Source organism: Podospora bellae-mahoneyi, chromosome 3 (genome assembly GCF_035222275.1).
Source record: "Podospora bellae-mahoneyi strain CBS 112042 chromosome 3, whole genome shotgun sequence".
NCBI classification, from domain to species: Eukaryota; Fungi; Ascomycota; class Sordariomycetes; order Sordariales; family Podosporaceae; genus Podospora; species Podospora bellae-mahoneyi.
Window position 1 is genome coordinate 3,202,996 of NC_085882.1, and position 24,988 is coordinate 3,227,983.

General features: G+C 54.5%; 9 protein-coding genes across 9 annotated transcripts; 4 read left to right on the top strand and 5 right to left on the bottom strand.

Moving 5' to 3' along the window:
- Positions 1-611: 611 nt before the first annotated feature.
- RRG9 (Required for respiratory growth protein 9 mitochondrial) lies at positions 612-1,997 on the bottom strand (the record flags this gene model as incomplete). The annotated part of the gene is made up of 1 exon (XM_062878081.1): positions 612-1,997. One exon carries the CDS (start codon positions 1,995-1,997, stop codon positions 612-614), a length of 1,386 nt encoding a protein of 461 aa, XP_062733913.1.
- Positions 1,998-3,025: 1,028 nt separating this feature from the next.
- QC761_309340 (uncharacterized protein) lies at positions 3,026-4,480 on the top strand (the record flags this gene model as incomplete). Its single annotated transcript, XM_062878082.1, has 1 exon — positions 3,026-4,480. One exon carries the CDS (start codon positions 3,026-3,028, stop codon positions 4,478-4,480), a length of 1,455 nt encoding a protein of 484 aa, XP_062733914.1.
- A 488-nt stretch (positions 4,481-4,968) lies between these two features.
- QC761_309350 (uncharacterized protein) lies at positions 4,969-5,862 on the bottom strand (the record flags this gene model as incomplete). Its single annotated transcript, XM_062878083.1, has 1 exon — positions 4,969-5,862. The coding sequence occupies one exon, from the start codon at positions 5,860-5,862 to the stop codon at positions 4,969-4,971; it is 894 nt and encodes a 297-aa protein (XP_062733915.1).
- A 1,621-nt stretch (positions 5,863-7,483) lies between these two features.
- On the bottom strand, positions 7,484-9,762 carry MSF1 (phenylalanyl-tRNA synthetase alpha subunit, mitochondrial; the record flags this gene model as incomplete). Its single annotated transcript, XM_062878084.1, has 2 exons — positions 7,484-9,293; positions 9,372-9,762. 2 exons carry the CDS (start codon positions 9,760-9,762, stop codon positions 7,951-7,953), a joined length of 1,734 nt encoding a protein of 577 aa, XP_062733916.1. The 3' UTR covers positions 7,484-7,950.
- A 120-nt stretch (positions 9,763-9,882) lies between these two features.
- ARG12 (Argininosuccinate synthase) lies at positions 9,883-11,923 on the bottom strand (the record flags this gene model as incomplete). Its single annotated transcript, XM_062878085.1, has 6 exons — positions 11,572-11,923; positions 11,465-11,478; positions 11,220-11,260; positions 10,874-11,158; positions 10,322-10,818; positions 9,883-10,267 (listed from the first exon to the last, which is right to left on the bottom strand). The coding sequence occupies exons 1-6, from the start codon at positions 11,592-11,594 to the stop codon at positions 9,883-9,885; spliced, it is 1,245 nt and encodes a 414-aa protein (XP_062733917.1). The 5' UTR covers positions 11,595-11,923.
- Positions 11,924-11,927: 4 nt separating this feature from the next.
- DIC1 (Mitochondrial dicarboxylate transporter) lies at positions 11,928-13,831 on the top strand. The gene is made up of 3 exons (XM_062878086.1): positions 11,928-12,471; positions 12,532-13,264; positions 13,319-13,831. The coding sequence occupies exons 1-3, from the start codon at positions 12,285-12,287 to the stop codon at positions 13,419-13,421; spliced, it is 1,023 nt and encodes a 340-aa protein (XP_062733918.1). The 5' UTR covers positions 11,928-12,284; the 3' UTR covers positions 13,422-13,831.
- rpb3 (RNA polymerase II subunit 3) lies at positions 13,766-15,737 on the bottom strand. The gene is made up of 4 exons (XM_062878087.1): positions 15,492-15,737; positions 14,853-15,418; positions 14,068-14,794; positions 13,766-13,958 (listed from the first exon to the last, which is right to left on the bottom strand). The coding sequence occupies exons 1-3, from the start codon at positions 15,555-15,557 to the stop codon at positions 14,422-14,424; spliced, it is 1,005 nt and encodes a 334-aa protein (XP_062733919.1). The 5' UTR covers positions 15,558-15,737; the 3' UTR covers positions 13,766-13,958; positions 14,068-14,421.
- A 245-nt stretch (positions 15,738-15,982) lies between these two features.
- Positions 15,983-17,284, top strand: mge1 (GrpE, mitochondrial). Its single transcript, XM_062878088.1, has 2 exons — positions 15,983-16,389; positions 16,454-17,284. The coding sequence occupies exons 1-2, from the start codon at positions 16,117-16,119 to the stop codon at positions 16,895-16,897; spliced, it is 717 nt and encodes a 238-aa protein (XP_062733920.1). The 5' UTR covers positions 15,983-16,116; the 3' UTR covers positions 16,898-17,284.
- Positions 17,285-18,997: 1,713 nt separating this feature from the next.
- Positions 18,998-24,198, top strand: PBP1 (poly(A)-binding protein binding protein). Its single transcript, XM_062878089.1, has 5 exons — positions 18,998-20,017; positions 20,288-20,414; positions 20,581-20,821; positions 20,883-21,252; positions 21,317-24,198. The coding sequence occupies exons 1-5, from the start codon at positions 19,887-19,889 to the stop codon at positions 23,568-23,570; spliced, it is 3,123 nt and encodes a 1,040-aa protein (XP_062733921.1). The 5' UTR covers positions 18,998-19,886; the 3' UTR covers positions 23,571-24,198.
- Positions 24,199-24,988: the final 790 nt, after the last annotated feature.

Consider the following 24,988-nt stretch of genomic DNA (forward strand, 5'->3'; position numbering starts at 1 on the left):
GGGTTTGATGTGGCCCGTGCTCCGCTACCTTGTTTTTTAGCGCTGTTATTGCCCGGCATGTCAATTGGTCAATTAGGCTAGTCCTTTCCGAATCGGGCTGAATATCTGAGCTCCCCGCCAATCACAGGAATGTACAGGTAGCCGGGGGTGACCCACTCCCGCCATGCCATTTCTCTTTTCCCCGCGAGGACAAGAGCCGTTCCTTTTTGGCAAGGCGATCATGCAATGTTAGCTGGCTACGAAGTATTGGTGCTAGCACTGGCACTGACAGCGGCAGAGTGATGTGTCTGTCCGACATCGCCTAACCCTCAAGATTGTGCAACAATTGTCCATCTTAAACCTTGAACGAGCCCCCCACGATGTCAATCACTGACGAGCCAGTTTGGCCGTGTCAAAGACCACGGGACCGGGGCGTCGGTGACAGCCCGCGGCACTGCATTAGCGCTTGTGCTGGCGAGCCATGAGGCGAGATGAGATGGCTTGTGTTGATCTGAATGTCCGGGGTAAAAAGGGCTTTCTTGGCTTCCTTATCATCTCAGCACCACAGAGAGATCCGTTATCGGGTTATATACAGCGTTGTACAGTTTGGGTCCTCCATGGCCACATCTCACTCAGCCCAAGAAACCCCCCATCTTCTTCCTGCCCCGATTCCACTTGGGATCGCGTACTACACCCTCGGCACGCCACTTCGCAGGCGGTTTCTTTCCAAGCTCAGCCCATTGAGCCCAAACCCGTTTGCCACGGTTAAACCATCTCCCCTGTCGCTCCTCCTCCTCCTCGGCGTCCGGTGTCCATTTCGACTTGAGAATTCTGCGGATAGCCTCCGGGGATACCTCGAACTTCTTGGCGAGCGTGGCGGTGTTGTACTGCTCAGGGAACTGCTTGTGCAAGGCCCGAATACCAGCAAGAGCGTCTGGCGACAGCTTCTTGCGCGGCATCCAGCCCTCTGGGAACTTTGCCTGGAGCGCCTCTTTCTGAATCTGCCACTCTTCCTTGCCCGCAGAGTCGGCCTCGGCCTCAGCCTTCCTTTTCGCCTCTTCAAATTCCTGCCGCCTCCTTTCCTTTCGTGCCAACTTGAGCTCGGCCTTCCTTGTCAGCCTTTCGGCACGAGCAGCCTCAAGTTTCAGAGCCATGGGGTTCGTTCGCTCCCGTTCTTCACGCTCCTTCTTCTCCTTCAAGGCCTTCTGTAGCTCGACCTTGCCCATCGTCACTTCTCCGGACTCCATCATTTCCAGCTTCTTTCGCCTTCTCTCCTCCCTTTCCTTCTTCAGCTTCTTGAACTTGTACTTTTTGGGCTCCTTCTTTGGCGCACATTTTTCTGGCCTGTCGCGTTTTGGCCTCTTGCTTTTTGGCTTATCCTCCTTTTCGGCAGGCTGGGTGTCGGGTTCTCTTTCAACAGTGGTTTGGTCCTGTACTGGTCGGTCGCTGGATGGCACCTCGTCTTGATCCTTTGCTGGTAACTCACTAGATGGCGCCTCGTCATTTTCCTCCCCAACAACCATTGTGGTGTCGTGTTCCGCATCTGCCACTGCGCTGGCCTCTTCCCCCCCCTCCGGCTTCATTGCGGCAGCTTGCTGCGCCTTCTTCAACTTTTTTCTAGCCCATTTTCCCAGAGGTTTTGGCTGAACCTCGCCAGAGTCTTGTGGGCTGGCCGATTCATTCTGTGTTGGTGTTTGAGCGTCTATCGTCACCTTTGTCGGTTCAAAAGGTGCATCGTGGGTGGTTTCGAAGACAATCTTGGGAGGACTTGGTTCCTGGTGCGCGGGGAGCCCTTCTGGCGGTGGCCAGGCACCCTCTTCTCTCCCCTCAGGGCATGATGTGTGAAGTAACCTGTCTCGTGTGCTACCGAGAGCAATTGTCCGTTGTAACGTGGATAATCGAGTCAGTGTCGAGTGGTAGCGAGGAATGCGATATGCGCTCGTTGGTGGCGGGAAGTGGATTTGGCTGATGTTTCTGACAAATATTCGCAGGGCGGCCGTGCGGCAACAGCTATTCATGGTGAAGTCGGGTATAAATTGGCTGTGTGGTTATTGGCTGTGTGGTTGTTGGCTGTTGTTGACTTTCGATGTTGGACTCGGCCTGTCCAAAAAATTTCCAGGGATGCAAAGGGTTCGCGACGGGCTTAGCGGCACCGTTGCTATCGGTATCGCTATCAGCGACAGTGGTCAGTGCTCACAGCTTCTACAGCCTCACCCGAGCGAACCGCCTTGTCCCACCCCAACCCAACGACATGCCTCCAACTCTAATAAGGAGGACAGACGGACACATGGGTGAGAGATTTATGGTAACGAACAGGCACTACCGAGGCGCAGAATGCCATTTAATCGCCAAGAAAAACACCACGTCGGCCTCGTACATTGCCGACATTGCGGACGACGCCCAGGAACGGACACGTCCTCGTCCGAGCCGCCTTGGCCGCATCGACTCGTCGACTGTCAAGTGAAGGATAGATTGCTCGGTCCAGCCATACCCCCTGGATTCTGCTGCCGAAGCCATACCATGTGAATATCCGGTACTCCTATGTATGGATTGAGGGGGGACTGTGCCTTGCTGTTCCGTGCTATCACCAGTCCCGCACACGGTACGGTAATGGGGTGTGCTGCAACCCTGTTGTGGCGAATAGCGTGCACCGCACGTCATGAATGCTCGGGGACCTGATGAATCCTTTTTCCTCGTAGGGTTAGCTCTGTGAGTGAACGCCGCCTCGGCAAAATGGAGGGAAGTTGTGATTCGCGATGAGGGTTGTATTCTAGAGTCTATATCCTCTCTACGCCTCTTCCTGGTGCGGCCAAACAGATATTTCTCGGACTAGAGCTGCTTTCTCAGCAAAGCAGTGTGCTCGCGAGTACGAGTTGCGAGGAGAGTCACATTGTTGAAGGCACAGATAGATGCCCAAGGGGTCTTATATGTAGTCTGGGATGTATATATGAGCCCTTTCCACGTCCGGTAGGCGAACCAAGGAGTTGGATCCTATTCTCCACGACCACAGCGTTGGGATTACTCCATCCTACCTTCCTGATCCAACATGCCGCCCCCTTACGTCCTCGAACCAGGGAGGCGTGTGAACGCTTGGGACTATGAGTTCGAGTGGACGTCGGAGCACTACACGCCAGAGCAGCTCAAGCCCCTGATCTACACCTACGACGAGCTTGCCTCCAAGGCCCTCGACCGCCTGGACGAGATAGCTGCCGAGTCTCGGTCCAAGACATCATCACCGCCATACTCAGACTCACCACCACCTTCAACCTCAAGCCCGTCCTCATGCCCCTCCTCCCACGCCCAACACCTCTTCTCCCTCCTCCAAACCCACGCCCCCCATGACCCAGTCTTGTCCCCTCTCTGGTCCCAACTCACCACCACCCCCCCCTGGGTCTCCCCCTCCCAAATCACCTCCGGCCAGCAAATCTTCTACCGCTACCTCGGCCCCTCAATAGTAGGCCTCACCTTCCAAGCCCTCCTCGGCGGCTTCGGCTCCCCCCGAATAGCTGCCACCCTCTCCCTAACAGGCGGCTTCACCCCCCGCTTCGCCCGCCGCCGCCTCCTCGAAACCTTCCAGCACGTCCTCGACATCACCTCCTCCCCCTCGGCCCTCCACCCCCCCACCGGCCGCGGCTTCGTCTCCTCCGTAAAAGTCCGCCTCCTCCACGCCACCGTCCGCCGCAAGATTTTATCCCTATCCAGCTCAAAACCGGACTGGTTCAACGTTCAAGAAAACGGCATCCCCTGCAACGACCTCGATTCCATAGGGACAATAACAGCCTTCAGCACCATGCTGCTTTTTATCGGATTCCCTCGACAGGGGATATGGCTGTCCGATCAAGAAAAGGAGGATTACCTCGCCCTATGGCGGTATGTAGCCCACCTGTTAGGCACCCCGACCGCCCCGTTTGAAAACATCGCCACGGCAAAGGTCTGGTTGGAAAGCCTGATCGTCTCCGAGATCTGCCCGTCGGGAGTGTCGAAACAGCTGGCGGAAAACATGATCGCCTCTCTCGCTCTAACCCCCCCAACATACGCTAGCAGGGCCTTCCTCCGAGCAGAAGGGTACTGGCTCAACGGACCTGCTTTATCACAAAAGCTCGGGATCGAGAGGCCGAAATGGTGGTATCTCGTTCTTGTGGGTGGGCAGTGCGGGTATTTCATGGCGGTTTCCTATTTCAAAAAATATCTCTTGCCCAGAAAATGGGAGGAGGGGCAGGTGGAGAGACTGAAAAGGGTGCTGAGGGAGGTTACCGTCCGGGAGGCGGGTGGGAGGGAGGCAGGGTTCGAGTTTAGGTTTGTGCCTAGCTGGAGGCAGCTTCACTTGACTGAGAAGGGTGAGGAGGAGACACAAAAACCAAAAAAAGACAGGTTTGGGAACCGGTGGACGGAGTGGAGGAATTTGATGGCTGCTGTCTTGTTGCTTACGGCGGTGGGTTGGTTGGGGTGGTTGAGCACGCGGATGGTCTGCAGAGGTGTGGTGAGGATGGTGACACGGTGAGAAGGAAGGACAAAACGGGGGAGGAGGAGGCGGTGTAAGGCTGGGAGAAACCCGAGTCTGAACGGGAACCGCTGATATTCGGAGCCATTGGTTGCCCTGGGAAAAAAGAGACAGGAACGCTCAAGACATCGTCTTGGTGAAACACGTGTGCAATATAAGGGTTAATTATTACACATACTACGTACAATGCGCACATGCAAAGGAGATATCAGACAGAGTGCGAAAGTATGAACAATTACTTCTACTAGTATCCTGTCCTCATGCCAATACACAATCTCTCTCCCGCCTGAGACGAGAGAGAGAGAGAGAAAACCACCCACAAAAGACCACCCCCCCTCTACTCTCTTTTGCGCAAAATGCTCCAAAACAATGCTGCTCCCGTAATGTAATACTGTGGAGGATATGCATGCAAGTCCCTAACGCCAGCCAGCCAAGCCTGTTTTCCCCCAGAAACGCCCTTGTTCGTGAGAATCAAATCAGTCGCTAAATCAATGCTCCATCAACTCGACCGGTGGCCTCGCCGTGTGCGCCATGATCGGCCTTGGCGCCGTGATATTGACCGGGCTGATGTCCATAACATCCGCATCATCCTCCAGCCCCTCATCCGTCATGTCATCCACCGTCACACACGGCAAGTTCGGGCTCTCCCCTCCCATCCCAATCACAGGCTGCGGCTGGAAGATCAAGGTCGAGCTCCTGCTCCTCTTCGTCCTCTGACCGCCCCCTTGCATAGTAGGGCTGACGGGACTGACTTCCCCCCTCTGGTTAATATTTACCCCGCTATTGGGATCATTCGAATGCCTCAGCTTGGCTAGCGCATCCGCCAAGTCCTCCGCGTGGACCATGGTATTAGGCGCGTCCTCTGTCCGGGACTCCCAGCCGTGGGGAGGCGATGGGGGAGGAGAAATGAAAAACAGCCTCCCGGCGTCGGGCAAGGCGAGGTGCTGGTCCTCCTTGTTGTTGATGGTCTCGAGGTTAATTTGCATGCCGAAGCAGACGCGGCAAGGGCGGCCCATGACTTCCCTCTCGTCCCATTCCCGACGGACGGCGATGGCTTCTTGCTCGGTCGAGAAGACGACCTGGATGCGGGCGGCGAATTTTAGTGGGGAGAAGTGGCGGACTGGGGCGGTTTTGTTGAGGGCGTCTCTGATGACGGCGAGGTTCTCGGAACGGAAGCAGTCGGGGTCGAGGTCGGTGATGAGGAGGGTGTTGGTGGGTGTTGTTGGCTTCTCCAGCGGTGGGAGGTTGGAGAGGTCGAGCTTGAGGTTGAGAGAGGCGCCCCGAGAGCGGCCAGATCGTGGGGAGCTGGACATGCTGCTGGGAGAGGGGAGGAGTCCGTCTGGAGAGGAGGGCATGGCGGTGGGTATCTGAATCGAAGGCATTTTGATTTGTGTGGTATCGTGCAGTTGTTTGTTTGGGGGTGAAGTCTTGATTGTTTGAGATCAAGTAAGTGAGGTGCGGGGGCGGAAGTTTAGTTGCGAACCCGAGGGCTTATTATGTACCGCAAGAGGTAGGTGATGTAAGTAGCAGGTCGGTGTTACTGTAGCTGTGGAGTGGCAAGCTGTTGATGCAGAGATTGGATGCAGATTGGATGCAGATGGGAGATTGAGTGACGAAAGCGGCAGGAGGGTGGCGCCGGGGATTTATATTCCTCTTTTGCTGTGTAGATGCGGTGAAACAAAAGACAGGCCGGAAGGAGATCACGGGCCCTGGGCTGGCGTGTCTGGGGAGTAACAATGCCGTCGCTCGTCAGAAGCCTCCCCCCCGGTTGGATGGCTCAGCCGCCAAACTGGAGATTGGGACCAGCAGCGACCCGCCCGAGGGAATCCCACAAGCCCGCCGGGCCTCCGTACGCAACACGCAGTGGCTTTGGACCTGTCGCGCGCACACTTGGGCATGTTGCCTCTCGCTACTATTGAACCCACGATGCGAAGCCTCTTTCTCATGAATGGCAATCCTTGTTGCCGCTTAATTGGCTGTGTAAATGCAGTCAACACAACCTGGAACCCGAAATCTCTGCCAGTCTTTTCCTTGCCACTCACCGTCCAGCTTCTCTCTTCTCTCTGTTGAGTGAGGTTTGCACAGCCACGACGGCACATGGGCACAACAGGACCACAGACACTCTGCCAACTCTGGCAGGTTTCGGGCCCATCGGGACGTCCGCCCATCCAGATCGCATTTCCCGATCCCGCAGTGTCTGATTCTCGAGGCGGTTCCAGAATCCTCACTCACCACCATCACTGCCTCCCTAGACAACAAAAAACACCAACACACGGCGTCTTTTCCATCTGGTGAGCCAAGGTTGTCCAGGAGGACATGCTCAGCCCGGCTCACGCCACCTCACCAGTATCGACAAATGTCTAGAGTCTTTTACACCGTCTTCACTGCCATGACTCTTCACCATATCCATTACCGATAAACATGCGAGAAAATGGGACAATAAACAGCCACGCCAAGGCTAGACTTACTTTCCTGTTCTGTTTGCCGGGATCATACCTCCCATACAACAACAAACATCGCTGACACGAGCTGTGTGTTCATCCCTACTGTACGAGATGCCCAGGAAGGAAGCCAGGCACAATGCTAGCCATATCCCAGCTCCTTATGCCAAACCTAATCACCCAAGACTTGCGTAAGAGGCTCTCCATGCGCCGATCATCGATCATCAGCCAACAAATGCAGACCGAAGGCGCAGCTGGCCAGACTTCCACGTGTATTTTCCAGCCTCTCTAGATTCTGTAGGAACATTTTGACAACTCATCTGGTCGTCATCATGACCATTCCCAACTCGGGCTGGACATGTGAACTCATGAACCACCACCTCACCTTTACCGCAGTCCAAGGTAAAAAAATACCACCATCCCTCAGCATCACCATATCCTCCCCAAAGGCAGGTGATGCCGAGATAATAAAACAGCCAACTCAACCCGACCTCCTGGAAACAGGTCTCCACTTATTTTTTGCACTGCCCAGATAGGGAACTGGACTTACACACACAGCACAGGGCCATGCTCTCTCACCACCGCTGCATCGTCAGGTGGTGTCGCTTTTCCGGATCTACATCGTCCGGTTTCTAGTTTTCTACTAGATATTTTTCATATCATATATACGTACATATATTTGAGTAGGAGATGGTATAGGTAACACCATGGTTGCATGTATGCACCCTTTTTCTCCCCCGCATGTTTTGCAGACCGGTATCCGAGCGTCCGGGTGGCTGAGCAGCATCAAGCCCACACAGACACTCTCCTGAAATCAACACACAACACCAGAACCCCCTCCTCACTGGTGTGTGGTGATGATCATGACCAGAGACAATAGCTGTAGACATGCCAAGATTCCCCCAAACACCATCAACCCTCCCTTGTTGTTTTAGTGATGTCTATATAACCATAACCACTCGTCTCAAAACACCACCAAACCCTCGCTATTCTCTCCTTCTTGAAACATCTCCTCATGTTGATACAGAATCACCTAATCTCAACCCCCAACCTCCCCACCATTTCCTCCTTCACCCTCTCATGCAACCCATTCGCCTCCTCATTCGTCAACGTCCTCTCCAAGCTCCGATAATTCACCCTATAGCAAAAACTCCTCCTTCCCGTCTTGGGATGCGTAAAGCTATCCATCAAGACCACATCCTCCACCACATCCCCGCAAACATCCCTCACCACCTCCATCAAATCATTCTCATGCCACTCCCCGCCCTCCCTCCCCTTCCCACCCGCCGCCGCAGCCCCCGTGCTCCCAGCCGGCAACCAAAAGCTGACATCCTTGTAACAAGCCGGATGCCTACTAAACCCCACAAATGGCCTCAGTTTCCCCAAATCCCCCTCCACCCCTCTAAACTGCCCTAAAAACCTCTCATCCTGCGACCAAAACAACCTGATATCAGGTATCTGAAAAAGCAACATCGCAATCCTCTCCAGCCCCAAGCCAAAAGCCCAGCCTATTTGATTGGGAACACCCGCGTCGTTAAGGATGTGTTGTTGACTCACCCCACACCCCAAAACCTCCAGCCAATCCCCCTGATACCAAACCTCCATCTCCCAACTGGGGCTCGTGAAAGGAAAGTAAGCCTCCACCCATCTAACCTTCAACGGCTCCCCATCCTGCTCTTTCACCCCCGCCCGGGCGTGAGACTCCTTCACCCGTTTAAAAATCTCCGCCACCATCAATTCCAGAGATCGCTTCAGATGCTTCCCCACCGCCTCTGCCTCCTCAGGGGTGTGGGATGGCTGTAAGGGGTTACGCTCCGGGTGAAAAGGGGGGTTGGGGTCCTCGATGATCATTTCATGTTTCGGTAGGGCGTCCAAATCTCTGTGTACAGCCGCCACGATGTCACCGTTCGGGACCGTGTTGCGGTCCCAGACCCGGGCGCCTTCCATCTGGTGAAAGACGGGGTAGTGGGACTTGTCGATTTCGTCTCTTCTGTAGACATCAGCCGAGATGAGATATCCCGGGGATTTCGACGCGGCGAATAACTCCGCCTCGTGGGCCGACGTGTGAGTCCGTAGCAAGGTGGTAGAGTTGATGTAATAAGTGTCGGTTTTTGCTCTGCCGGGGTGGTTGGGCGGAAACCCCAACGAGTCAAAATTCTCGTGGGTCGTAACCACAGGGTCGAGGTTGTTGTAGCTGAGGTAGGTGGGGGAGGGGAACACGGATTCGATGATTTGGCGGGTGATGGACACAGGGTGGTCTTTTTGGAGGTGCAGCTTCCGGGAGGTGAGGTTGAGGATCGTGGACGAGACGTTGAACCATTCGGCGTCGACGGGGTAAGTTTTGGAGTTTATGGTTACTTCTTTGGGGAGTTCTTTTTTTCACAGCGAACATATCAGTGGTTATTCGCGGTTTATAAAGGTCAAGAAGTAAACTGTATTGGCTGTCTAACCTGGCCTGGTCGAGTACTGTGCCCTCCACCACCTCGCTGCTGGCACCGTCACTGTCGCTGGTAATGGCCGCAACGGACTGCTCAGTCGTACCGCTCTCGAAATCACCGACCGACTGCCGACCCTCGCCAGAAGCCCGCCGGCGCAGGCCATTCCTCGAGGTCCGATCATGCTGGCGATGTCAAGTTGTGGTGGGGTGGAAGACCTCTCGCTACAACAGCTCAGCTTGAAGCTTGGGCGCCACGGCAGTATCAAGCTCAAAAATTGGAGATCGTTCGAGGCGCGCGCCGAGAGACGGTGGCCCGGGCTCCACAAAACAGGGGTCCTCGATGCACGATGACATCTTTCTAGAAACGTTCTGTGGGGAACTTCTGATTGGCCAATTCCTCTCATGGCGGCCTCGAAGGTTCCCCGCTCGACATGAAATCATCTAGTCTTCACAAGTAGCACGAACAAAAAGCTGGACGGGGAATCTCTTTGTTTTATTATTTACTTTGCACTACCTTCAACAATTTACTTGGTAAGGGGCTTGCCATCCTTGATCTTCTGGAGGCCGTACTTCTCCAGGCGGATGGCCTGGATGGCAATGAAGCCAGAGGTATCCATGGGGGAGAAGCCCTCAAGAGAGTCCATAGAAGCATCCTCCTGCGAGTAGAGGTTGCTGGCATCCGACTTGCGGCCAAGGACGTAGGCAGCGCCCTTGTAAACCGACATGCGGACCTCACCAGTAACGTTCTCCTGGGAGTAGACGAGGGAGTTCTCAAGGAACTCACGCTCGGGAGAGAAGTACATGCCGTTGTAGAGGCAGTGAGACCACTCAATCGTGACGAACTGGTCACGGAGCTTGCGAACCTTGGCGTCCATGACAAGACCCTCAAGATCCAAGTGAGCAAGGCGGCTAGAATATTGTCAGTACATGATCGTGTCTCAATCGGGTTTTGCAGAAACATACGCAATGGTAAGACCGGGGGTGTCGTAGCAGCCTCTGCTCTTGAGACCGATGAAACGGTTCTCAACAATATCGATTCTGCCAACACCGTTGTCGTGGCCAATCTTGTTCAGAAGCTTGAACAGAGCAACCGAGTCGGTAACCTCACCCTCAGGGGTGACAACCTTGGTGGGGATACCCTTCTCGAAGTGGATGGTGAAGTTGTAGGGGACATCGGGAGCGTCGGTAGGGTCGACGGTGCGGGTCCAGAGCTCCTTGGGGGGAGAGTGGTCGGGGTCCTCAAGGACACCAGCCTCGTACGAGCAGTGTACGAGGTTGTCATCCATGGACCAGGGAGCCTTGGGGCTGGAGGAGACGGGAATGTTGTTCTCGGCGGCGAACTTGAGGAGATCGGCACGGCCCTGGAACTTCTCGATGAACTCGGGCATTCTCCAGGGGGCGATGACCTTCATCTTGGGGTTGCAAGCCTTGAAGGCAAGCTCGAAGCGGACCTGGTCATTCTAGACCTCGGAATTAGCATAAAGTTACTTGGCATCTTCGAGTAAGCTGGCTTACGCCCTTGCCGGTGCAGCCGTGGCTCAGGATGTCGCAGTTGTACTGCTCAGCAACGCGGACCTGAGCCCGGGCAATGATGGGCCGGGCGAGGGAGGTACCGAGGAGGTAGCGGTCCTCATAGATGGCGTTGCACTGGATGGCGCGGAAGACAATCTCCTCGACGAACTCGCGCTGGAGGTCCTCAATCACCATGCGCTCGGCACCGAGAGCGAGAGCCTTCTTCTCGACCTCAGCCCAGTCCTCCTCCTGGCCAACATTGGCGAGGAAGCACACGACAGTGTAACCCTGTATTTTCCATGTCAGCACCTCTTCTTGGCGGGCATCATACCAGCTAGGAGCTGCCTACCTCGAGAATGAGCCACTTGAGGATGGTGGAGGTGTCGAGACCTGTCAACCGAACTTGTCAGCTTCCCTTTCCGTCCAACACCCGTGCACGAAGTGACGCCGACAAGGTTCCCGGTGGACACCTCAACGAGACAGCAATTGGCCCTTTGCCCGCTCTGCGAACATGGAAGGTCAATCGAGCCCGTCATGCGTCTGCTCAAGCATAGAGACACAAAAATGAAGGCATTGGGCAACCGAATGGCTTACCTCCAGAGTAGGCGCTGTAAGCGGGGGTCAGCACCAGGCGTTCCACACTGTTAAGCTTTTGGCGGGGAAGATGGATGGCAGGACTTGGAAGGAAATATATCACTTACAGACAGACACGACCCTTGGACATTTTGAATTTGTAGCAAAGTAACAAAGAGGAAGATACTCGAGATGAATCCGCAAGAGAGAGAGAAGCCCAAAAGTCCAAACAATGGAAGAAAGCGGAAACAAAAAAAATATGGAGTCACAGTCACACACACACACACGGATAGATAGCTGCAGCTCTTCTCTCTCCCCTCACCTCAGTGGTCTGACCCCTCCTATGACTCGAAGGCGGTCAAACTTTTTTTTTTGTTTTGCTCGGAAAGACAAGGGATCCAGGCCCGATCCGATATCGCTAGCGCAGAGAGATAAGATAACCAACAGCGCCCGCTGCTACCCGCCAATTCCCTGTCGATTACGTAGTGGGGACCAACAAAAAGTGGAAAATTTCGATAAACCAAAAATTCCACTGTTGGTTGAATTGATTGCAGCTGTGACATTTCTTATCGCCAATCTCACTTGGGACGACCACCCTTTCGTCATACCTCGATCCGATCTTTCCAGAGTCAGTCGCAAAACATTGCTGCCGATGCCGGTATAGCTTCACTTCCAATTCGCTTGAAGCTATTCACTTTTAGTGTTTAATACATAACACATAATTCTAATTCGGCAACGTTTTGGCGAAAAAGCTTTACACACACAGTCCGCGGGATGTTCTTGTTATAGCGACAACTCCAACTTTTCTACTTTTTGAGTGCGTCGCGACAGAGACGACAAGATGGATGCCAAGAATAGCAGTGTACCTACACCAGTAGGTTCAGGCACAGAAACCACCAGCAAAAGAGACACCACCAACAAGATGTCCCTCTCACCACAACTAAAACAAAAACCAATCCACTACCCCTTCTGGTTCGGAGGCAGCGCATCCTCCATGGCCGCCTGCGTCACTCACCCCCTCGACCTGGGTTTGTTTACCACCCCCCTTACCCCCCCTTTTATCTCCTCCCTTACTAACCCCCCGACAGTCAAAGTCCGCCTCCAAACCCGCTCAGGCTCCATGCCCACCACCATGTCCGGCACCTTCCTCCACATCCTCCGCAACAACGGCCTCACAGGCCTCTACTCGGGCCTCTCCGCCTCCCTCCTCCGCCAAATCACCTACTCCACCACCCGCTTCGGCATCTACGAGGAACTCAAATCCCAACTCGCCACCCGCTCCGGCGTTGATCCAGTAACCCAAAAACCCAAACCGCCCTCCTTACCCATGCTCATAGCCATGGCCTCCGTCTCGGGGACTATAGGTGGAATAGCAGGCAACGCAGCCGACGTCCTCAACGTCCGCATGCAGCACGACGCCTCTCTCCCGGAGCACAAACGGCGCAACTACCGGCACGCAGGCGACGGTCTGGTCCGGATGATCAGGGAAGAAGGCGTCGGCGCCCTCTTCCGTGGTGTCGGACCGAATTCGCTGCGAGCAGCGGCCATGACTGCCTCGCAATTGGCGTCTTACGACATCTTTAAGCGGACTTTGATCAAGGTCGCAAAGATGGAGGACAACCTCGCGACGCACTTTAGCTCGTCCTTTCTTGCTGGCGTGGTCGCGGCGACGGTGACGAGCCCGATTGATGTGATCAAGACGAGGGTGATGTCTGCGCACGGCAACCAGGGGCTGGGGCAGCTGCTGGGGGAGATTTATGCAAAGGAGGGGATGGGGTGGATGTTTAGGGGGTGGGTGCCGAGTTTTTTGAGGTTGGGGCCGTAAGTTTGTTTCTTTTCCTTTCCTTTCGAATGATGTACTGACAAGGGAAACAGACAAACGATTTGCACGTTTTTGTTTTTGGAATCTCATCGCAAGTTTTATAGACGAGTTAAGGGGTTGGAGGAGGAGGAATTGCCTGCTGTGAACAAGTCGTAGAGTAGGAGGGCAGCTTGGATTTTTTTTCTGCATTTTTGAGCGAAAACACAGCGGATTTTGATACTTTGTATCACAGCACCACACAGCAACAAAGAGGAGCATGGAACTTATAGACAAGACAAGACAAGACAAGACAGGAATCGATCTATAGAGCGGAGGAGGAAGGGAAAGGGGGGCATCATCTTTATCAGTCAGTGTATTTGTATTTTTCTCTCGTATACCATGGCAAGAGAGGGGGTAGGCATTTGTTTTTCGGCCAGGCAGGGAAGGGTGCGGCGTTTTGTCTTTTTGTCAGTTGGTATTCTTGTACACAAAAAGAGGGTCTGTGCAAACACACACATGTTGTTGGTTATCTTTTTATTTTATTTTATTTTATTTACCTCAAATATGAAGCCTTTTGATACAAATTATATCTATGTACAAGTAACAAGGGACGCTGATTTTGGGTTCGGGTTGAGATACCCCCAATGAAAACTGACTTTTCTTTATTGAGTCGCTCTCTCTCTCTCTCTCCCCCCCAAGAAACCTGTAATGAACCTCCCCCCCTTCCTTTCCGCCCCAACCCCCCAAAACTCCGGCTGATGAAATACTCTACACGCTCAGCAGATAGCAGCAAAATAACCCCCTCTTCTTCTTCATCAAAAACCTCGTATCCAGTTTTTGGTCCTTCAAGAGCAGCAAAAAAGCCCTCGCAATGTTATGAGAATGGATGAGTAATAAAGGGGCTCGGCAAGGGTACTGATGCGGTGATTCGGGTGATGAGGAGTGAGTTCGGATTGCTGTGATGAATGATGAATGATGTGCGTGTGCTGGGTATAGTATTGTACACAATAACAAGAAGCTGGTGAAGAAGATGGAAACGCCGGCAACGCGCTGCCGTAAAGCCCGGATCTGTCGTTACCGGTGAGGCGATAATTTTGGCGTCGTATTGAGCTGTTTCCAACGTCATGGCTCCCACCAGACCCGATTTACCAAGTCTGATCCTTTCTTGCTGCCTCATTCAAGACCAACCGCCACCGCCATAGGAAGTCTGCCCGCCGAATGGAGTGGTTCCGCCGCCGCCACCCCAGGCGCTCTGGTTCCCGCCATTTCCGCCGTAGGATGTCGAGTACCCATAGCCGGTGTCAGGACCGCTGTTGTAATCTGGGCTGCGGGGTCCGTCGTAGCCACCTTCACCCTCCCCTTCAGTCAACTCGTGAATCAGACCAGCGAGCTTTTGCTGGATGACCTTGATGCCCTCGGTGACGATTCCATCTGGTGGCAGGTTACCGGCTGTCTCGACGTTGTAGTAAAAGTGGTTGGGGACGGCGTCAAAGTCGAAAGGTTCGCCTTCCACTGGTGGCTCTTCCCACTTGGCATACTCGCTAGGAGGCCTGTGACAGAGTGTGAGTGGCTGCTTTGCGACCAAAGATCAACATAGAGCAAACTTACCATTCCGACTTGGGATCCTTCTCATACCAAAGGTCAAGATGGCGGAGCTTGTTGTGGGGGTCATATTCAAACCCGATGGCTGCGCTTGGTGCCCATTTCGCATGCTCCTTCGCAATGCCCTTCTTCGCGATACACTCGAGCTTGATCTCCTGCTCGGGGCGCAGCTTGAGAATGAGCGGTCCGGTGCCGTCCTTGTCGTTAATAACTGGCGTGCCCAGAGATTGATTTATGCGCTCGCCAATAGGTACTAAATCGCGCGCGGATACCGACATGTTCTCGTAGCCAGTGCACTTGGCATGGAGCGTGAGCTTGACGCTGCAGTTTTCGCAGTACTCTTCGCAGTCGCAGTCGCGGGAATAGAGGAGGTGCTCGACACCCTCGGCGTTGAGTGGGATAAGACCAAGACGGTGGGCGATGAATTCGTCAGCAAGAACCGAGCTGTTGCTTTCAATCTCGACCAAGTCGATGGCGATGGTTGGGATCTCGGCCAGCATGACGCGGCGCAGCGAGTTGGCGAACGAGATGTCGGCATTCTGGAGTTCGAACTTGACGCGGACCGAGTCGGCCTAGATATTCACGTCGCGTTTAGACACGAGTTGCCGTCTCACCAGCTGCCCGGACATTGCGACAACCACATACCTGCGAGATCTTGACGACGGGCCCGAGCGACTCGGCGTCATCCATTGCCATCGGATCGTAATCCATCTTGCCGGCTGTGTATTATCTCGCGCGATTTGTGTTTGCTTTCAGTTCGTAAAATGACAATCGCAAGGGCGCGTTTGTGTAGGTAGCAAGCAAGCAAGATGGAGCAGTGGTTAAATCGCAGAAAGAGTTGCTGTTGATGTGGAAGGCTACAGCAACAAGCGGATCCCAGCTCGGAAGTTTGGACAAGCCTCCAAGTGAATGTGAGAGGCGCGCGACAAAGCGCCGATAAGATGCCTGCCCTGCGTTATCAGCACATGATTTCGCGGCGGGCCGGCAGGTTACAGTGGGGCAGCATCTGGCAGAGGGAAAACCCTGCATCTGGCAGGCAGCGCTTGACTGGTTTCGGCTGGGCGGGGCTCAGCGGGATCTGGGGAACAGCTTAAGGGCGGTCCGTCAGATGATCCGCTTTTTTTCTGACCTTGGCCCGGTTGAACGGCCCAACCAAAGCCGTCGTCATAAAATTTCTGGAAGGCAACACGCCATTGTATGGTAAAATTAAAAAAAAGAGAGCATTGCCGTCCGTTGAGAGTCAGATAATACACCACATACAACCGCCATAATGTTACGACAGACCATCGCCAACACTTCCCGGGCCCTCCGCTCCACCGCCAGGGCCGGCGCCCAAAGACAGCTCGCCAGACCCCAGTTCATCCAGTCACCAATTGCCGCAGCCGCCAGGACAGTGGCACCGAGGGCGAGATGGTACAGCGCTGAGGCCGAGAAGAAGGAGGCCGAGACCAAGAATGGAGAGGAGAAGGCTGCTGAGGAGACCGAGGAGACCAAGCTCAAGAAGCAATTAGAGGCCAAGGAGGCCGAAGTTCGGGACTGGAAGGTACATACAGCCATACGACCTACCCCTGACTATGATCCCCTGCATATACTAACAACCATACCAGGACAAGTATCTCCGCTCCGTTGCCGACTTCCGCAACCTCCAGGACCGGACTGCCCGTGAAATGAAGGCTGCCCGTGACTTCGCCATCCAGAAGTTCGCCAAGGACCTCGTCGACAGCGTTGACAACTTCGACCGTGCCCTCACCATGGTCCCCGAGGAGAAGCTCAAGTCCGAGGAGAAGTCTGCCCACCTCCAAGACCTCGTCAACCTCTTCGAGGGTCTCAAGATGACCGAGAACATCCTCCTCGAGACCCTCAAGAAGCACGGCCTCGAGAGATTCGACCCCCACGGCCTTCCCTTCAACCCCAATGAGCACGAGGCTACCTTCATGACCCCCATGCAGGACAAGGAGCACAACACCGTCTTCCACACCCAGCAGAAAGGCTTCAAGCTCAACGGCCGCATCCTCAGACCCGCCAAGGTCGGCGTTGTCAAGAACAAATAAGCAATCTCCTCTCTTTCGGTGGTGGTGTGTGTAAGATTATGTAATGGCGGGAAAGGTGTACAAAAAAGCTATTTATTTTTGAATGAGGGTCTGGGGTATTTATGACCGAACAACGATCTTCAAAAGGACGGTGGTGCTGCTCGGGGCGTTTTACTTTTCTTCAGTCGCCATGTATTTTTCATCAAGTCATGTATAATGCTCCTCTCATGATGTCGATTTTGGGTTTGAAAGCATTTTCGGAAAGCGCGGAAAACAAATTACGGGAACACACACATAGGGGCCTTGGGAGCGGGAGCTCCTCATGAGGCTCAGGTAGATAGAAGTCTTGTGTGTGTACACATATACCACATACACAATACAATGTATGAACTGGGATTTCTGGGCGCACTCTCCTGTTAGCTGTGATGTTGTCTTATCGAAGGATGAAGTCTGCTGCGAGGTCTCACGGCTAGACGGCTGCTCTCTGTATGGTGGTTGAAAGAAGGCAGACGGTTTGCTACATCTTCTTGCCCACTGGCTAGTCTCTCTACGCTCCTTCAACACCATCTGTTTACATCAGCGTTGTTAAAGCAATCCTTTTCGCTCGACAGATCGCTCGTGTTGTTGCCGTGACCGTTGGTTGGTTTTGCTGAGTGGTCAATTGACATTCAGCCTCTCTCTAAGGCAACAGATGTCCGATTATTTTGAGGTTAATTTGTCGATGGTTGTTGCCTGTGTGCAGACTTTCTCCAAAACATCGCGGCTGCCTCAGACATTACATCGACTTGTAAGCGTCACCGGAGCCAGGACCACGATCTCGACTGACATAGTCCATCAACAGCGTACAACTGCTGATTGAGCAAACGTCCACACCATGCGCAGGCGACTAAAAAGACAGCTATAAAAAGATGACATCTCGGCAGGTAGGGCGGCGTCGACATAAGCCAGGGGGATCATCGGGGTATTCTCAAGCTTGGCGATTTTGATAAGAAGCAAAGAGGCACGGAGACGGAAGAAATGCCGGGTGGTGTTTTTTATCTAGAGCACTCAGCTGTCAAATTGAGGCTCTGTTTGGAGCTGCGGAAATTCCGACAAGCTTGCCCGCAACGACTTCGGTCAGACTCGAGTGAGGGGAAAGGCCCAGGTTCAACATGACATCACGGTCAGCATCCAACCAATTGAAATACCCCGCCTTCCCCCTCGCCCACTCAAAGCATCTGGATAATTGAGGCAGAAACCAAAAAGTGCGGATCACCATGTGTGCGTCGATGAAACTGAGCGGAAATTCCCCGAGGGTGGTTGTCTGAAACGAAAAGATCTGCTGCTGCCATCCAACGTTTTCTGCAAAGACGGCTATGCCCGAGACTTGCCATGAGGGAGGGAGAAGCCCAATATCGGCGCTCCAAGTTGTACGCATTTGCAACTGAAACAGGTGAAAGGGTGCACACGCATTAATAAGGTCAGGTCCTGCTGTCAGCAGCCATACCATATTTTGGTATGGAAGACGAGCATCGCCAATGACATGCTGACGGTGGTGGTGCCCCCAATATAAGACCTGCCCTAACTACGCCTACTAGAACGACCTTGGGGGTGACCATGAGGCTACTGCGTTAAGGAGGTAATATATGCAAGTCTCTCTTGGCTGCCGGTGGCCAGAACGTCCTGTCATTGGATAGTGGTGCTCGCCATCAGGTTTTGTGCTTACTAGATCCCAATGGTAGCAGTATAAGTCGAAACAGGTAGACGTGTGCAACAAATACCCCGTGGGGGCAGCCGGTGACGGGTGGTTCCAGGTTGCGGGAGGTTCGACCAGGCACTTGTTTTTCTGCACCTCACACAGCCTTCTAAGAAAAGCGTTTGTTTTGTTGCCGGACCTGAGCCAGGCACCACTTTCGAAACGGCACAGGCGTTAGGCCGAACAATTGTAAAAAGGAGCACTTGACTCAGCCCTCTCTCTCATTGTCCAGGACGGTGCCGTAGGAGCAAGCCTGCGGTTCCAGAGACGTGCCAAAGAGAGGTGGTAGAATTGACATCACGTGACGGCCTTTGATGATCCTGGGAGTGCCAAGCCCCGGCTTTCCTCAGAGTGGTGTTAGCGGGGAAGGGAGCTGCAACTGCCCTCCCGCGTTGATGCACCCATTGGGAGTTGCTTGCCAACAAAAATCTCGACGCCGGTGTTTCTGGAGAGGATATCATATCTTTTCCTTGCCAGTGAGAGCGTGAGAGCGGAAGCAGACAGCTGCTCGTTCGCTCAGGGGGTTTTTGATTTGTTTTTCTCTCGTCGACCGGCAAGACTCGACCATCAAACCCCAAAGTTGTCCTCCCCACAGACCCTTAAACCCTGCCCTGCCCTGCCTTATCCCTTCTGCGCTGGCAGGCTGTTTCCCGCTCTCCTTATTTTGACGACACCTCCTCGCCTGTCTTTCAAGACATCCACGACTTCCCCGCCTCAGGCAAACCGCGAGAGACCTCTCGCCGTTCCAGCAAGCACGACGTAACGACTTTTCTCTTCCAAGAAGCTACGCACCTAACTTTCCACGACTTGCAGCACCTACCTCACCGCGCAGTAGAGCTGCCTGTGTGTCTTCCCCCCGGATTGCCAACGTCAAACCGACATCCTACCGACACCCCAGCCGCTGCGGAAAGGGCAACTCTCGATGCCGGGCGTTTGACCTTCACCTAGGTTTCTGAGGAAATTTGTTGCGGCAACCCGAGCCTACAGTGTGTTTCCGGTCAACTTGCGAATTCAACGGACCCAGCCAAAAGTCGTAGCGTGGCAGGCCGTCGTTACTGACACACGGGCCCTTTTGCAATAGATCGGGCTGTGGCTCCCACTGTCACGACCCTCTCTCGGTCAGGTCGCACCATTCTGCACTCTGATTCGCCCAATTCGCACAAACTCCTTCTCTGCCGCACCGTACCAACTCCCGCCCGCACTCTTCCCAAAGTTTCCACCTCCAAGCCGCCGCGACCAACCCAGTGTGAACTGGCAGCGAAGACCACGGGAGCCATGGAAGACCGATCTTCGACCCCATCGCAGTCCACCTCCGCCGACGTCAAGTCGCCTACCCAGAGGCCTCTTTACAGCAGCAAGCTCGGTGACCAAAGGAAAGAGGTGACCCCTTCTGGCCAGACTGCTAGGTGAGACACGAGTCCCTTCTCTCCCCCCCCCTCTCCCCTCCCCCCATGCCATGCCCTGCCCTGCCATCCCCAGCTTTTTTTTTCAAGCCTCACTTTGCCCACCAACAAGAGACCCCACGGTCCACTTTTGACTACACTCCATTGCGTCGGCTCTCTACTCTATCCCTTTTCCCATTCTCTTTCCATTCTTCGCGGATCGACCCGCATCGTGTCTCTCTGATGGTTCGCACCTGTAAGCGACTGACTGACTGACGGTCGACCACCGCACAGACAAACTCCTCCTGTCACAAAGGCCTGGACCCCAGCGTCGAGAAATCCGGTTACCGGTCGATCGCAACCACCTCAGGCCGGCTTCAACTCACAGAACAGGCAGTCTGTGACCAACTCCCTCCGTGAGGTCAGTCAAACTTTACCCCATTTCCCCGTATCCACCCTCCGCCTGTGGGCGCCTCCGAGAGCCTGATTTAGCTTTTGCAGCTGCCACAGAGTAACTGGTGCAGACGCACGCCGTCTCTCCGCTTCCCCCCAACTCAATCGTGTACAGAAGCTTACATCTGCCGCAGGGTCAGCGAGTGCGTGTTAGATACTCCCCAGGCGCCGAGTTTTCAGGCACCTGTTCGAACGACTTCGACTCGGGCAGCTTTCGACTAACCAACGTGCTACAGAAGAAGCTCCCCAATTCGGCCGACCTTGCCAACGGGGCGAGACGAGATCAGACACAAATGATGGCCCAGAAGAAGGACGTCATGGACGCTCGCGCTGTACCTGGCAACGCCGGGAAGAATGATGGAAAGGGTGCTAATGGTAATTGAGGGACCACATGCATACACACTCTGCAAGGCCTTGAAACTGATCTTTTTCGTAGGCAATCGATCCGGTTTCAAGACAGATGCCTCCATTTCTAACTCGCGACTCGGTGCTGGTCGTGCTCTTCAACCCTGGACCGCACCCCCTGACACCACAACTGACCTTAGCCTTGAAAGTTCCAAAGAAGATGTCCGCGGTTGGGATCAGTTCGCAACCCACGAGAGGATGTTTGGAAACAAGTCCACTTATGATGAGAGAATTTACACGACCGAGATCGACAGGAGCCACCCCAATTACGAGCAGAGAATCGCTCAAGCGGACAAGATTGCGCGCCAGATCGAAGGAGAGGCACCCAAATTTGCCCATGTCGCCGAGGAGCGCATTATGGACTTTGGTGGCGGCGGTGATGGCAGGGATGAAGAGGAGAAGTACGTCAAGCACACAGGCATAGCCGCCGGTGACAATTCCGAGCTGACCCCCTCCCAGATACAGCGGTGTTGCCCGCCAGGACTTCCCTCCGTTGAGCAGCAACCGTGAGAATAAGTACACCCCACCAGCTCGGCGGGCTCCTACCGGTCAGTCAACAGTCAAGGGTGCTCCAGTGGACCCTGCTATCATTTCATCGCAATTGAAGGGTGCCCTGGCTTCTACCCAGCCCACGCCCAAGGTCGAGGATGTCAAGTCTCCTGCCGCCACGCCCACACCAGCCCAACCGGCTGTGGACAAGGCTGCCGAGCCCAAGGCGGAAAGCAAAGCTTCTGAGAAAGCTCCAGAGACCAAGCCCGATGTATCCGCAGCCCCCCCCAAGGCAGACCCCAAGGAGACTGTCGCTGCTCGGTCCTCGACTGCCACGGCTCGTGTTGGCTTCCCAGGTGCGGGTAGGGCGGGTGGCCCAAGCGCTGCAAACAACGTCGAGCGAGAAGTACTCAATGCTTTCAAGCAATTTTCCATCAAGGAGAGGAAGCAGGCCGATGCTGCCCGGCACAGCAAGGCCAGAGTTGACAAGGAGGTCAAGTTGACCGAGTTGAAAAAGTTCTCCAAGGACTTCAAGCTGTCCACTCCCGTGCCGAAGGACTTGATCCCCATCATTGCGAAGGACCCCGTCAAGCAGCAGGAGATCCAGGAGAAGGCGATTCAAAATGCGGCCGAGATTGCCAGGAAGAAACAAGAGGCTGCTGCCAAAGAGAAGGAGTCTGCGGCCGCCAAGGTCAACCAAGCCAAGACGCCAGCCGAGCAGTCGAATGCCTCGACGCCCGCCGCGACGACTGATTCTCGCGCCAGCTCTCGCCCTACGGCTCCCCAACACTCCAACTCATCCGGTGCCCCCGGTCGCCATCCCGGAGGTCGCGCCTCTTACCATAACAGCAATGGGATCCAGCCTCCCTATGGCCAGTACAACCGGAACGGCCGCGGTGCTCAGCTTCCTCCCGGCGCTCAGGCTACCGGTCAGCTGGCCCAGCGTCTGAGAAATGTCGAGCAGCAAAAGATGCAGCACCCTCATATGGCTCAACACCCTCAGCCGGATATGCGTCTACCACCAACCGGTCCTGCTAACAATGGCGACCCCAACTACGGTCGTCGCATCAGCGGTGTGCCGCCGACCTATCTCGGTCCCAAGCTCAATCCTAACACCCAGGAGTTCAGACCCAATGCATTTGCACAACCCTTCAACCCGATGAACCCCATCAACCCCATCAACCCCATTAACGCGGTCATCCCCAGCCAGGCCTCCAGCCCTCGTGCTTCGGTGAACATGATGGAAGTTCCCATCATGGCTCCTCCAGCTCCGGCGAAGGGCCAGCTGGTCCGCCGCAAGACAAAGGCGATTGATATCAAGAAGTGTCTTGTCCTTTCCAACATGGAGACTATTCAGCCTCCGACCAATCCCAAGAAGACCTGGGAGGAGAATGACGGTTTCAGACCCGCCTTTGACCACCCTCCCACTTGGCGTGCGGTTGACCCGGAGAAGGAAGAGCCCAAAGACTCTACCATGAGCATGACCTATAATGAGTATTTCGAGAAGGTGCCGCGAGCTGGTGCGACCGTCGCCACTCCCAACCCAACGCATGCCATGCCCCAAATCCCGCACCAACACCAGCTGCCACCCTATCTGCAGCACGGGGGCCAGGGCATGGCTCCTCGCCAATCGCCCCACATGCCCCCGATGCAGATGCAGACCGGCCAGCACGGACATGGACCACATGGACCGTACAACCCCGACGATCATAGGATGATGCATTCTAATTCGGCCCAGTCCTTCGCTTCCCCTAGAATGGGACAAGTTCCCATGGCCTACCCCCCTTCGGTGAATGCTCCCGGTCAGATGCCTTATGGCCAGCCTGTCATGCCTCAATACATGAACCCCGGCGCGCCTCAGATGGGTCAATTCCGCAGTTTCTCAAATAACCCTCAGTTCATGCCGCAGCAGCCCCATCACATGGGTGGGCCTATGATGGGTCAACCTCCCTTCATGCCACCTAACGGCATGGCGGTTCCTGGGCCCATGTATCCGGTCAGCGGTCCTCCGTTTATGCCTCCTGGTGCGGTAGCCCCGCAGCCGATGGTTGGATCCAATGGATTTCCCAGCCCTGGCCGGTCCGCTGCCGCCCCGATGATGGCTCATCAGGGTTCTCATCAGGGACAGCCCGCCGTGTACGGAATGAGTCCCGCCATGACTTATCAGCAACCGGCCTACACCCCCCAGCAAGGCCAAGGCAAGTTTTCGGGTCAGCGTCCTCCCCAATGAGAGAATAGACCCGTCTACATTTGCGGTGGAGACCGCCATGTTGATGTCTGCCTCGGTCACTCGGGCTTTTGAGCTGCCTTATCCTTTTGTACAACTTTGGCCCACGACTGGACACGCTTGCACCCGCCTATTGAGAGGAAGTCCGAGAAACTTTTACTTTCGGCCTTCACGGCGACCTCGGTTGCGGCAAGCGAATCAAACCCAACAAGTCATTATGTATGTCAAGGTCGGCTGGCTACGGTTTTTATGCAGGACGGGAGGGCGGGTAGGGAAAATTGAAGAAGCAGAAAAAAAAGAACCCATCACTTATTAGCTTTTTCCATTATTTGAGAAGAGCTTATACACGACACGGAATATCTTGCATGGTTCTTTCGGTTGTGCGCTTTGCTGCCAGTTGCATTACCGCCCATCTTGGTATTTGTCGAGGCATTTTCTGTTCGGCAGAGCGATGTGATGTGGTTTTTCTTTTCTGTCTTTTTTTTTTATTTGACAACAATCAAACGCATGGAAGGGCGATAGCCAGAAAGGAGCAGGGGATGACGCAGAGGAACAGACATGGCAGGACATGACAGGAGGAAGGGGGGGTTGGGAGGGGAAACAGCAGCTTGTTCTTGTTGAGTTATGTGAAAGGGTGTATGGGGGGGGGGGCGGAGGCAGGCTGCTGTTTGATGCTGAAGAGGTTGACGGGTGATGTCGAGGGTGTTGGGCGGGGTGGTTTGAGTTGGGTTGAGGAAAGGGTATGGCAGCTTGGCGTGTCCTATTTGGTTTAGGACTGAGGCTGGATACAGTTTGTGTGGGTGGCCGGTGGCAGTGACAGTGACGGTGATTGTTTGAGAGAGGTGCGAAGTTGTCAGGGTGGGGGTAGGTTGATTGGCAAGGGGGTTGGGTTGGGGGATGAGGAAGGAGGAGGAGGAGGTTGTGGGCGGCGGTGGCGGTGGTGATGATGCTGAAAGAGGGGGTGATGGAGGAGGAGGAGGGAGAGACGAGTTTTGCTCGAGACTGATTCTCTCTGTGGTCCAAACAACATGAGGATTTGTTTTTCATCATGCGATAGATGTAGCTTACACAGCTAGCACGAATCCAGCATGAGAATGTTAAAAGCGGATAGGGGGAGATGATTGGGGTTTGTTAGTGTTGATTGTTTGTGTGTTGCAAGTTTCCCGTTGTTTTCTTCTACTGATGCCTGCTCGCCCCTCGTCCCCGCCCTTTGTATAGAAGAGGACACCACCGTTGCGACGGTCCTTTGCTGTGATGGAGGAAAAATACCTAATAGGAGCTCAACGGTGAAAGGGGAGGTCGACCGCGTGAGATGATGGGCCGTGAACGGGTGGTTTAGTAGTACTTGAGGGAAGGGGGAGTGTCTCGGTGAAGAGTGAAGTGGTGGTGGTGGTGGTGGTGGTGGTGGTGGTGGTGATAGT

Excerpts from the sequence above, each read along its gene's own strand:
- DIC1 (XM_062878086.1), top strand. The coding sequence starts at position 12,285 with ATGGATGCCAAGAATAGCAGTGTACCTACACCAGTAGGTTCAGGCACA. Across the intron at positions 12,472-12,531 it reads CACTCACCCCCTCGACCTGG|TCAAAGTCCGCCTCCAAACC; the intron begins GTTTGTTTACCA and ends ACCCCCCGACAG. Across the intron at positions 13,265-13,318 it reads AGTTTTTTGAGGTTGGGGCC|ACAAACGATTTGCACGTTTT; the intron begins GTAAGTTTGTTT and ends CAAGGGAAACAG.
- rpb3 (XM_062878087.1), bottom strand. The coding sequence starts at position 15,557 with ATGGATTACGATCCGATGGCAATGGATGACGCCGAGTCGCTCGGGCCC. Across the intron at positions 15,419-15,491 it reads CCGTCGTCAAGATCTCGCAG|GCCGACTCGGTCCGCGTCAA; the intron begins GTATGTGGTTGT and ends GTGAATATCTAG. Across the intron at positions 14,795-14,852 it reads AAGGATCCCAAGTCGGAATG|GCCTCCTAGCGAGTATGCCA; the intron begins GTAAGTTTGCTC and ends ACTCTGTCACAG.
- mge1 (XM_062878088.1), top strand. The coding sequence starts at position 16,117 with ATGTTACGACAGACCATCGCCAACACTTCCCGGGCCCTCCGCTCCACC. Across the intron at positions 16,390-16,453 it reads CCGAAGTTCGGGACTGGAAG|GACAAGTATCTCCGCTCCGT; the intron begins GTACATACAGCC and ends CAACCATACCAG.
- PBP1 (XM_062878089.1), top strand. The coding sequence starts at position 19,887 with ATGGAAGACCGATCTTCGACCCCATCGCAGTCCACCTCCGCCGACGTC. Across the intron at positions 20,415-20,580 it reads TGACCAACTCCCTCCGTGAG|GGTCAGCGAGTGCGTGTTAG; the intron begins GTCAGTCAAACT and ends CATCTGCCGCAG. Across the intron at positions 21,253-21,316 it reads GGCAGGGATGAAGAGGAGAA|CGGTGTTGCCCGCCAGGACT; the intron begins GTACGTCAAGCA and ends TCCCAGATACAG.